General features: G+C 37.4%; 1 protein-coding gene across 4 annotated transcripts; it reads left to right on the top strand.

The window, feature by feature from the left end:
• Positions 1-9047: 9047 nt before the first annotated feature.
• Positions 9048-12627, top strand: LOC103436489 (cold-regulated protein 27). Of its 4 annotated transcripts, none has more exons than XM_008374923.4 (6): positions 9048-9332; positions 10779-10958; positions 11083-11323; positions 11859-11968; positions 12130-12230; positions 12358-12627. In XM_008374923.4, the coding sequence occupies exons 1-5, from the start codon at positions 9192-9194 to the stop codon at positions 12220-12222; spliced, it is 765 nt and encodes a 254-aa protein (XP_008373145.1). In that variant the 5' UTR covers positions 9048-9191; the 3' UTR covers positions 12223-12230; positions 12358-12627. The 4 variants fall into 4 exon arrangements, with proteins under 4 accessions (XP_008373145.1, XP_008373143.1, XP_008373144.1 ...); XM_008374921.4 differs by having other exon boundaries at positions 12304-12627; XM_008374922.4 differs by having other exon boundaries at positions 12313-12517.
• Positions 12628-13376: the final 749 nt, after the last annotated feature.

The raw sequence follows: 13376 nt of genomic DNA, 5'->3' as shown, positions 1-13376 counted from the left end.
TTATATTAAGGGGAGCTTTAATGAAATTGGCTTGGACCCAAAGTATTTTAACCAAAAACCACCCTATAGTTTTCTTTAACCAAAAACACCTCAAAATTAACCATAAGGACAAGGCCCCCAAATTCTACATGGGTTGTATTACAGGGCCAACACGAACAAAAATAAGTTTCCAAAAGTACCCCTAACAGAAAGAAAACCTATCCCCGAGCAAAGTCAGCAAGAACAAATGAGGCGTTGCTGGGCAGAAAACATGCTCACCACAACCATGTGAAACTTGAAGAATATGCTGCCTTAGAAATATGTTAGCTGCAGGATTTGTATGGGATGCATGCCCCATCTGTTTGACCAAATTTGCTATTTCCACATACATATCGGGAGCTTATATCGATAACCTAGTTCCGGCACCGGTCTTTTTTCTCACAGGTATGCCGAATTTATCCACGTTATATGTAGAATCAATTGTTCAGTAAAAACCAGTCTAACTTTTGTCTGCAAACGATACACCTTAACCTCGACATTGAGAGTCAATATTGAGAGAGACAGATTGAAATCTTGAAATATGCACCATTGGATTTATGCGTGAAGTGATGCATGATTTTTTGGACAACTTTTGTTCTAATGATGGTCCTTTTTGCATCTTCATAAGAATCTGATGATCAAAATTCATAGCCACTTCTTGGAAGTTTAAATTTGATTTTCTTGTCATTGACGATGAGTCTGCAATTATAATTCAAGAAAATGAAAAAAAACGATCAGAGAGAGTTGTTTCGATATTTTTACAATGACAGTAAGCTACCATGAGATATCCATCCACAAAGACATAAACCTCTTGTATAATTATAGCAAATAGTAAACACAATCATGTATGAATTATAACTTTCACCCTATCACCATATCTTTTTTCTTTCTTCTACTATAGATGTTGAGGGATGATCTCCAAATTCCGAGAGTAAATGTGAATACTTTTAACCAATTAAGTTACAAGTCTATGTTATTATAGCTATATTTAAAATGACGAATTTAGTAAAATCCGAGAAATATGTATACTAGTAGGATGTCTAGACGCTTATGTTGTCAAATGGTACCCTTCTTGATCATATATATATATTATTAGAGTATGTCATTCTCATCCTCCTTAAAATAAGGAGACATTATTTATGAAACTGGACAAATAAGTAGACACTATTTATAAAACCAAAGCAAGAATGAGACATTACTTCTAAAACTAAACCAATAGGTGAAAATGATTTATGAAACTAGATCAAGAAAGAGACATTATTTATGAAACTAGACCAAGAAAGAGAGACACTATTTATAAAACTAGACCAAGAAAGAGACACTATTTATGAAACTGTAACAATTGCTATATACTATTTATGAAACTGGACCAATAACTAGGCACTGTTTATGAAACTGGACCAAATCTAGGCCACTATTTATGAAAGTGGATCAAGAACTATGCACTATTTATAAAACTGGACTAAGAACTAGGCTATTATTTATGAAAGTAGATCAAGAATTAGGCACTATTTATGAAATTAGACCAATAAGAAGACACTATTTATGAAACTGGACCAATAAGTGGACAATATTTATGAAACCAAATCAAGAATGAGACAATATTTCTAAAGCTAAACCAATAGGTGGAAACTATTTATGAAACTAGACCAAGGAAGAAACATTATTTATGAAACTGAACCAAGAACTAAGCATTATTTATGAAGTAGAACCAAGAACTAGGCACTATCTATGAAACTGGACCAATCAATAAACACTATTTATGAAACTGGACTATTTATAAAACCAAACTAAAAATTAGGTACCATTTCTAAAACATAACCAATAGGTGAACATTATGTTTATACCATACTTAGGGCCTCCGTTCTTAGATCTCGTATAAATACTCGGGGGACTTAAATGTAATTATGTAATAAAGGAAGGGGCAAATATGTAATAAGTGAGGAACCCTTATTCTATAAAAGGACTCCTCACCCTCACAATTGGAGAATGCTAATGCCTAGGCCCTCTCACCCCCTCTCAAAGCCTCTCATATCTAGAGCAAAGCTCTCACACTCTCTCCCTCACAAATACTCTCAGAGAAATACAATCAGTGTGGACGTAGCCTTAACCTTGGGGTGAACCACGATACATCTTGTGTTATTTACTTTCTTGCAGATTCACGGTAGGATTTACGTTGTTCCAAGACCTCTAATTTCGTGCATCAACATTTAGCGCCGTTTGTGGGAATCGACACGAAAAGTTATGTCGGTTCTCTCTCAATTTCTCACCTCCGCCGTGAATCTGCAAAAACCAAGAACTCAAAACTTTCCCAGAAAACCCACGGAGCCACCTCCTCTCTCACTCAGTCTCTCTCTCTCTTTGCAAACTGCAAAACAAAATCCCAACAATCCAAGTAGCAATCCCACCGCTTGCAGCCCTATTTATTTGACAGCACGCTCTCTCTCTCTGTGTATCTCTCACCATTTGGTTCCATTACATTTGCTTACATTTGGTGACCGTACATTCGAGTTCGAGAGACAAAAAGCAAGAGTGTTTGTCCGCTGAGACCGCATAGCCACAGATCAAACTAAAACCCCAAACACAGAACCTTTTCTTTCATCTGATCATTTAATTGCTATGAGCAAGAAGAAGCTCCCCTCTGATGATCACAGCCCTCCATCTTTCTCTCCTCGTTCTTCGGACACCATGCCGTGTTCTTTTGCAATGGAATTATTAACACAAGAACATCATCCAAGCCTCGGGCGATCAATGTTCTTTAAACGCTCATGTCATCACTATGCGCATTAGTACACTCGACGTAACTCAGGCAATCTTGCTAACCCATCAACCTCTGGCGAAAAAAGAGTGCATTTGCGGGACAATAAGCTCTCTTATAAGTTGGCTACTCAATCCAGCTCCGAGGCTAGACGTCATTCAGAAACCAAGGAAAAGCCTTTTCTTCGACCAGCAAGAATTAGCAGCTCAGTCAGCTCAGTCAGTCAGCTCAGTCAACTCTTGTTTTGGAAAATTATCTTTGGTTGCTCCATTGGCAGCTCAGTCAGCTGCAAGTGTAGTCCAGGCAGGCACAAAAGAGATCACTACTAAGTTGTACACGGAATCTATTCAAGATTTGCTTGCACCAGAAAAGATTAATATTCCTATTCACGAGGACCCGAAGACCGGTGAGGCTTGACCCACATGCAAAAGCAAGGAAAAAGAGAAAAGAAAAGAAGACAGAAACAAAGCAAAAGGAGAAAAGAGAATAAAGTCCTAAAGATTGGGGTTTTTACTGAGCACATGCATGACAGCATCGTAGAGACAGATACAGAGACAGAGAGAGAGGTGTGGTGGAAAAGAAAAAGCAGAAAGCAAAAGCAAAGAATAAACACCCCACCAGAATGATGTGATTTGCTTTTCTTGTTTTTGTATGATGTAATTTATTTTTCTTATCTTTTGGAGACATCTGTATAAACCCCATCAGAGGGTAATAAAAAAAAAATGGCAAGCCCAAAATAAATGGGCTGAAATGTTGTGTGGAGAGCGAAGGCCCATAAGCCCAAAATAGCACCAACCAGGTCATCAAAAGTACGCCAAGTACTCCACAATTATTCGGTAACCCGCCATTATTACCACCAACCAGGTGATCAAAAGTACACCCAGTACTCCAAAATTATTCGGCAACCTGCCGCTATTACCACCAACCAGGTGATCAAAAGTACGTCCAGTACTCCCAAATTATACATGAGCATTACTTATGTCAATCATACATAAACATTCATGAGCATCACTCATGTCAACATCCATGAGCATCACTCATATCAATCAACATAAACACTCATAAGCATCAATCATGTCAATCAGCTTCAAAAGCTTCATTTACAAAAGCTCTAGCTTTAAAAGCTTCATTTACAGAACTCCAACTTCAAAAGCTTCATTTACAAAAGCTCTAGCTTCAAAAACTTCATTTGCAGAGCTCAAGCTTCATTTACAAAAGCTCTAGCTTCAAAAGCTTCATTTGCAGAGCTCTAGCTTCAAAAGCTTCATTTACAAAAGCTCTAGCTTTAAAAGCTTCATTTACAGAGCTCTAGCTTTAAAAGCTTCATTTACAAAGCTCTAGCTTCAAAAGCTTCATTTACAGAGCTCCAGCTTCAAAGCTTCACTTGCAAAGCTTGACCTACAAAAGCTTTAGTGTAGGGTATACAAATACCGCCTCTGAACAACCGCCACTTCGGCCCATACATGGATTCAATTTGAAGTCTCTAGCCAACATATTCTATTGACCGAAGACTTGGGGGACTACACTATACACCATATATTGGGCCTCAACTGGGCCTCATGAAAAATACTTGGGGGACTTAGCCCATTGTTTATGTATTGAGGAGCTAGCCCTTATTCTATAAAAGGGACTCCCTCACTTTCATTAGAGAGTACCCATTATTCATGTACTGAGGAGCGAGCCCTTATTTTATAAAAGGGACTCCTTCACCTTCATTAGAGAGCATCGCCGCCAGCTGAGCAACCACCTCACCGCGAGTATCACTCCTAACCTATCACTTTTGTACTGAGGAGTGAGCCCTTATTTTATAAAAAAGACTCCCTCACCATCATTAGAGAACATCAACTCTAGCACATTATTTATGTATTGAGGAGTGAGCCCTTATTTTATAAAAGGGACTCCCTCACCATCATTAGAGAGCATCGCCGCTAGCTGAGCAACTGCCTCGCCGCGAGCATCACTCCTAACCCATCACTTATGTACTGAGGAGCGAACCCTTATTCTATAAAAGGGACTCCCTCACCATTAACGCCATAAGCCGAGCCAACCAAGGCTGAAGGGAAATAATGAGATTTATGTGGGATTTCTAGTGACTAGCATGCATATACAATTCAAAATTCATATACATATGCAACGGAAGCATGTTATCACATAATATCAAAGCCATAGTCATGCAAATCCCCTTCAAGAAGCATAGGTTTATATAAGATGCATCAAAACATTTTATTGAAGAACAAAGTGTAGAAGTAGATTTATACCTCTTGATCTAGACTTGAGACCAAGGATAGACCACCTCCAAGCCCTTTTTTGTTGGAACTCCTTGAGCCTAGCCTCCCTCCTTGCTTCCTCCACCTTGCTAGAATGAGTGCTCCTTAGTTCTCCTTTAGTCTCCAAGGTTGAAGACCTCTAAAGATCCACACCCACTAGTGTAGTGAGATGGATGGAGGAATAACCAAAAGGGAAAGAAGATGATTAGCTAAATCTCCCTTATGGTGGCCGGCCTTGTGTGGTTTTAGAGAGAGAGATGTTTTCTTCATTTTGTGAAAAACAACACACAAAACCCTAATGAACTTTTCACTATAAAGTTCCTTTTATAACACAAAGAAACAAGTCAACAACTTGACTCTCTCTCTCCCTCTCTTTGGCCGGCCCCCTAAGTGTTATTTGGGCCTTGGGCTTTTATCATTTCAAGTCATCATATGCTTGAATAAAAGCCCAATGGGTTTGGGCTTAATGGGCCCATATTAACCCGAACTTTTCTCTAAGCCCAAAACGATCTTTTATCACTTTTATGATTTCTTTAGACTTTCTAATTAATCACAACACTTAATTAATCCAATTAATTATTTCCATCATCCATTAGTTGTCTCACTACAAGAGTGTATCGGTGTACAATCATTTTAGGTTCTAATTAGTAAGGCAGTGAGGTGATTGGCACCAATCCAATTGATTATATTTAATCCAATCACTTAGTGAATTAAAACTTACTTTTAATTCTCCTTCTTCTTTGACGACTACTTATTTAATCATCTAGAAGAACTCACAAGCCATGAGTGACATCTAACCATATATCATGGCTACCCAAGCTAATGTAGAATTTGTTCGGAGAACCTATTCAGTTGGAATTACAATGTAATTCGATCGTTCTCTAAAACAATACTCTCAATCACACTATTAGGGTATGTATATATTATGTCAAACCCCTAATGTGATTATTCCATGTTATATGATTCAATTGAGTCGTATAGGAACACTTTCCTTTATTACGCTCGATACTTCGGCCGAAGATTCCCGAATCATATCTTAGAGTATTCATCTTATCATAACGAGGATTAGAGATCCCTTGTTGCGCATTTACTTGCCTCCATGGCTAAGTGGCTTAACCCCAACTATGCCGTGGACACCCGCAAATGGAGTAACTTTGACATAATCAAAGATCAAGGACCTAACCACAAGACAACTATGATGCCTCAGGTCAAAGGACTACTTACATTATTCCAACCATTAGAGTTACTTGCTTGACATGTGAGTAGACCTCTATGCAAGTATTCTCGTTCGATTGTGTTCAGTGAACTCATTCCCTTAATAAGCACCTACATACCTGTCTTAGTATCACTACACGAATGGGATGAGACTTTCTATCCTTCCAATTGAAGGGGACATAGTATGTACTGGTCTTTGCATTGTCAGTATCCCTCTGACAATCATATGACTAGGAACCTTTTTGGACATGATGGTTATGTGAAGAAGGTCTTTGTAGTCTAACATCATTAGATTACTTCTTCCATCGATCCATTGTCCATGGATTCATTATTTAGGACATATATCATTTATTGAGATAGTCCTAATTAGTATCTTTGCCTTTTAATGTATAAGAGTCATCTATACACACATTCATTGTCCTGAAAGGTTTCTTCCAAAGATTGACTTTCAGGGCATATTTCCAATAAAGGCAACATAAGCCACAAGCTAAGCAGCCTCGCAACATGTGTTACTTCTAGTTGAGCATCATTTCACTTTAAGTACCGCCTCATATCAAGTATTAGTTCAAGACGACATCTAGTTACTTCGGCCCACATATGGACTGTATTTCAAGTCTCCAGCCAAAAGACTTTCTTGACTGAAGACTTGGGAGACTACTGTTTATACCATACTTAGGGCCTTCGTATTTATATCTCGTATAAATACTCGGGGGACTCAAATGTAATTATGTAATAAAGGAAGGGGAAAATATGTAATAAGTGATGAGCTCTTATTCTATAAAAGGACTCCTCACCCTCACAATTGGAGGAGGCCAATGCCTAGGCCCTCTCACCCCCTCTCAAAGCCTCTCCTATCTAGAGCAAAGCTCTCACACTCTCTTCCTCACAAATACTCTTAGAGAAATACAATCAATGTGGACGTAGTCCAAACCTTGTGGTGAACCACGATACATCTTGTGTTATTTACTTTCTTGCAGATTCACGGTTGGATTTACGTTGTTCCAAGACCTCCGGTTTTGTGCATCAACACATTATTTATGAAATTGGACCAAGAAAGAGACACTATTTATGAAACTGTATCAATTATTATACACTATTTATGAAACTAATCCAAAAAATAGAACAAAAAACTAAGCACAATTTATGAAATTGTATCATCCTTATGGACAATTACACCTAAGTTAGAGGGTTTCGTTATCTATTGTGTGTTTTAATTGCCAGCGCCTTCTCAACATTCATACCACCCCACGCCTCCTCAACATTCATACCACCCCAAGCAGTCAAATCAATATCTCCATCAGGCAGATAAGTATTTAGAGGTACAACTAAATCACGGCAAGGTAATTAAATGAATACTATAATTTATCATTTTCGCTAAAGTGAAAGGTCAATAGAAATAGATAAATTGCGGCAATGTAAGTTTCAGCTCTAGACAACAAATTAATCTAAACACACAATTTATATGCAAAATTCAAATTCACCCAAATAAATTTTCATGCCCAATTCATAAACTATACATACAAATATATTAGAAATTGGTTGTTTTGTCGCTCAATAAGCACAACAATTTGAATAAAAAAGTCAAAGACAAAGATTTATACCTTTGTTTTATGAGATTTGTGCTCGGATCCTTGCCAATATTAGATGCATGCACATAAATATCTAAGTCAATAATAACATGAAACAAAGAAAAGAGATGCACAGAGAGAAATAAAATACAGAGTAACAACTTCAATCTGAACAATCAAGATGGTGAATTTTTGATCGCAGATGTTGTCCTTGCTCAGAAGATCTGCAACAAATGCCAAAATGCATCGTTTTAGATGCTAATTATGCTCAATCGAGAGACAAAAAAATAGTAGAAAGATCACAGAGACGAAGAGAGAGAGAGAGAGTGAAAACAATTGCCTAACCTTGGGCTTTTTTGCTGATGGTGAAAACTTCAGGTCCCTTTCTCTTCTTCACAGAAGGGAGACGTAGTGAGAAATTTTGGGTCATACCATTTTGCATGTCGGAGATCCTCTGCGATTTTGACAGAGATGGAGATGGCTCAAAATTAAGTTTGGGTTTCAGATATGTGGTTTTTGCATAGTGACAAAGACAAAGATGGAGGTGCGATGCGAGATTAGAAAGAAAAATGGAAGGTTTTAAATGCCAGGGATATAAGGGTTTAGGAGCTGCGATGCAAGATTAGAAAGAAAAATGAAATGTCTTGAATGCCAAGAAGAAATGGGGGAGAAAGAGAATAGCAGAGAGATAAAAAAATGAAGGGAGATATTAGACAGACGTAGGCTTTGCTGTCAAGGACAAAATCGGTAAGTCAATATTTGGACCATTTTAATTAGACTGGTTTAGTGTTGAGTTTTGTCCTAACCATTAAATAAAGTTAGTACATGATTTTTTATTACCATTTAAAATTTTCAAACATTTTCCATTAATTTTCCTTATATTAAAAGCGTAATAAAATGATGCTACATAAGCAATTATAGTCACCTAGCAAATTTAATCGTGAACATATCCCCACATGCTCCACTAAAACCCAGCGCGTGAGCTCTAGTCGCCCCGCACCGAATATGCCATCGCCCCCAACTTGGAGAGTACGGCACGAGAACTCGCCCCTGACGAGGAAAGAAAAATATCTGGGAGATATTTCTTCAGGATGACGTGGCACCTAGCTGATTCAACCGACGCGTGGAAAGAGCACGCCATCTGGAGCTTTCATTGGCCCTAACCCAACAACAACAAAAAGCCTCTCTCTCTCTCTCTCTCTCCCTCTCACACATTGTTCGCGGCCCTCCCGGAACAGAACGACGACGGTTTTTCTGCTGAATTTTAGAAGCACATTTTGTTTTTCTCCCTCTTTTTCTTCTGCGAGAGCTTTCGAAACGCGCACCGTTTCGTATTCTGTCCGATCAGCCAGCTGAACTCCGGCGATGGGAGAGAATCTCCGGGAGAATACTCCTCCGGATTCGGATCCCGAGTTGACTCTCATCGTCTCCAAGTCGCCGTCCTCCTCCGCCATTACTCTCGACGCTTCCAAGGAGCTCCGGCTTCGTTGTTCGCATGCAGCTTTGGTAAAATTCCATTTTATTCAGCTCTGCTTTCTTACTCTTACCTCTTATTCCATACATATAACCGTTCTTTTTTTTTTTTTTTTAAATTCAATAAATTTATATTAATATTTGTAGAAGAATTACTGTTATTCTGTATATGGGTTGAGATTTTGTATGCTTTTAATTTTTTGGGGAAAATATTTAGCTTCATTTTATGTGCAGATTTTTTGGTTTAGGATCCTCTGATGCTGTTTTGCATGTCATTTTTTGGAATCAAATCTATTTATTTATTTATTTTTAAAAATTTAATGTTTTTATATTTACAATGGATAATGTTTTAGAAGAAATCTATTGTACAGAAGAAGGAGATCTCATTTGTAAACATTTTGGAATTTGAATTGAGAAATAACTGGCGTCATTTTTGTGCAGCTTTTACTTTCGGAAATTGTTTGTGATATATCTTATTTCTTTGTCAGTTTTGATGCTCTTTTGATGTGCTTAACATTTCCGGTGGCGGTGTTAGAATTATTTTGAGCTCTCTGTGGATTCATAGCGATGACGATAATTTGTATTTAACGCTTTCGTCATGGTTTCAATTCTATGCAAGGACGTTTGAGTGGAGGGTTGATTATAATGTAGGACTACGAGTCGAGGATCGAGCTCATGATCAATGCTTCCTTTGATAGTGACAGTCCACTGTCCACTTAAGAGAATTTGGGGGCATGGAAGCATTTTTCTTTTGCTTTCTCTTTTCCTTGATACTTAAGTTATATGCACATTCGTTCTCATCTGTTCCGTGTAGTAGTGTTTTGATTTTGATTAGTATTTTAATGAAGTTTTTCGATTTTAAATCACTTAACGACATGTACATTAGAGCCCTGAAAATGCAGGATTTAAAACTTTCTTTTTATAAAAATGGAATTATACAATTTGAAATATGTGTTTATCTTTATGGTGGTTAGAGGTGTTGGAAACAATTTCTTTTAATATTTGAAAGAAGATATCGCTTTAGATTAACAAAGTCGAACTAGTTTAGAATTGTGATTTATGCAAGCTGAAATTAAGAATCTGGGACAAGATGTTGTAACTACTGTAGCACTGTGCCTAAGCGAACATCACAACTCCTCCCATTAAGCAGTTTTGAGAAATATGCTTCGATTATTCGGATGATGATTGCGAAAAGAAAGGGATAGAGAACTTGATTTGTTATCCATTCGGCTAGATCCTTAGGGCGTTCATGTTCTCAAGTAACAAATTTCAAGAATGCTTTAGAGAACAAGAAACTAAAGGTTGAGTCTATTTTTGATTGTAAGTTAAAGGGTAATCTCCTTTTCTTATTATGCTCTTTGAAGTTAATACGTTTTGTTTTACTTCTACTGTTGTAACTTTCTGCACAATTTAATGATGAGCTCCATTGTTTTTGTTTGGTTATATATGTTTAAACTTCATAATGATATTCTATTGCAGGATGCATCCATGGAGTGGACAAATGAGAAGCACAAACTGTATATTAACTCTTTAGAAACATCATTTGTTAACAAGTTATACCGTTCCATGCGTTTGAGGGAGTGGAATAAACAAAAGAACGTTCGAGGAACACATTCATCTCATGAGTTGCCATTCAAGACTCAGAATTCTTCTAAGCAGGTCAGGGATCAAATCTGCTATACGTCTTGGTTGTGTCTGTGAGCATGTGGGTTATGGTTTGGTTTGGTAATTGTACACATTTGTTTGCTTTCACTATTTCTTACCATCGTGAATTATTTTGCAGTTCATGGTTCTTCAAGATGGTAGTTTGCAGAAAATCAACCTTCAAAGGAATGAAACTTTGATGGAAAGCACAGCTGATTCTCATGTTACTTTGAAGAGTCCAGGCATAAGTCATTTTCTGTCTGCAGGAAAAGGCTGCAACAGGTCATCTCCTAATCTTCGAGAGCATGTCTTGTCTTGCAGTACGGGGATCCACCTAAGAGAGAAGCTGACTTCGAAAAACATCAATGCGTCATCAAGGGGTAACTATGACTACCTCATGTACATACGCTTGATTTGCATGCACAAGTGCAGGAGATTTATGTGGATTACAAAATTGTGGAAAGAACAGTAGACCTTGGTAATTGCTGCATATGTACCTAATTGGGAAATAGGGTACGATGCCTACCTCATGTACCTAATTGGGAACTCAAAATTTTAATTGATCTTTCCACTTTCCCTGGATTAGCCATTTTGGTAAATACATTCTGGTCAACTTATGCCTGCGTATACATATACACCAATACACATAACAAGGTTTTTTTTCTTTTGAAAATTTGGTATTTTGAGTAAAGTAAATGCTTTCACTTTTGCCTAAGTACCTGTAGTGTCACATTATTGACAGCTATGAACATATATCCTCCTAGCATTGCAGTGTTGCTAGACAACACCATGTTATTGCAGTATTCCTTAATTTGCATGCACTGGGTATTGAGAATTCCATCATATGCTTTTATCGATTCGTGTGTTTCACTTTTTCATTTTCCTTTTTGGTTTTTGATCTTTGTCTATTCACAGAAGTATCTGGTCAGAACTTTGTGAATGAAGACGATGGAGAGAAGCTAAGAAATGAATCTGTACCAAAAAGGCATAAAAGAGCTGCGGCCGATGCTTTCAGCAATGATCAAGTAATGTCTACAGTTATCACAAGAACACCAAAAAATAACATTTGGAACAAGTTCTACATATTCCTCTTGCCTTGGTTATAACACATAAGATCCCATGATTATTGTCCCGTCTTAATTGTCGAGGTAGTCATTTTTTTTAATTCCCTAATGTGCTTTTTCAGCTTGTGCCTGTGGGAAATTTTGATACTAAAGAGGTTTCAGTGGTCCATAATGTTCCCTTTGAAAGAGTAGAGCGTACAACAAATTGCTGTTAGAGCAACAGGTGAGCTTCATATGTCCGAATTCTGATCTTCGCTATTCCTAAGAGGAAGCTGAGCTGCAACATCGTATTGAAGTTTTGGCAGGTAAACATTACAGATTCATTGAAAGGATATACTTTACATTTTCAGCTGTTGGAAGATGCCTAATGCAATCGCTTACATGGAGGGTTCTTGTCGGGAATGATGTTTGGGGTAATGGTACCGTTCTTCGGGCAAAGGTTTACATGGAAGAGACCATCTCCGTTGGACTTCGGCAGTAGGTTTAGTTGATAATTCACATTGGTAGCGATCGAGATAGGTTTCTCCAGTGTATGGAATTCCATTATGATATTTCTAATTTAGTTTGTGGACAAATTTCAGAACGGATGAATTTTGTTATAGCATTTTGTAGTTTCTCTTTTTCCTTTTCTTCTGATAGAAGGTTGATTAATATTCTGTAGGGGCACTCGTAATTACCGTAGACATGCATGGGCCCCGTTTGGTGGGCCGGACAGGATTTGATGTATCCATCCATTGTTTGATGCACATCTTATCCTATACAATATTCCTTTATGTATGTCCCATCAAACGAGGTCATGCTCATTTTTTTTGTATAATGATATATTTTACACTAAAAACACTGTACAATGATATATTTTATACTAAAAAGAGGGGGCGGCTAACCTGTACAATAGGCAACCTATTTGGTATTGAATTCGCTATCTATGATATTCAAACCTAAGACCTCTTACTTATAAGTGAAGAGGAATATCATTAGATTATAGTATTGAGTTGTTAGGCCATACTCATTTTTGAGTTGTTAGGCCATTCTCAATTTTAAATTACCAGATTACCAAATTTCAACTACTCATTTATCATATAGCAACCTAATCTAGCCTAATCATGGACTAAGTACCTTTAGGCTGTGTTTGGTCCACCAGATTGGATATGATAAGTCAAATTACATTGGATATTAATCTTGTCCATTGTTTGGTGGAGTTAAGTGTATCACGAATCAGATATGAATTTCAAATTTATATCCAAAAATAGGGGGTTTTCAATTCTTTTTTTTTGTTGGATTTGAAATACAATCTTAGACGAATTTTCAAGTCAATTCAAACAAATCCAATTAAATACCCAAAGTTCAATCCAATCCAATCCGAACCAGT

This window comes from Malus domestica, chromosome 05 (genome assembly GCF_042453785.1).
Source record: "Malus domestica chromosome 05, GDT2T_hap1".
Classification (NCBI taxonomy): domain Eukaryota; kingdom Viridiplantae; phylum Streptophyta; class Magnoliopsida; order Rosales; family Rosaceae; genus Malus; species Malus domestica.
Note: the sequence above shows the minus strand (reverse complement) of the source record. Positions and strands in the feature narration are given on the sequence as shown.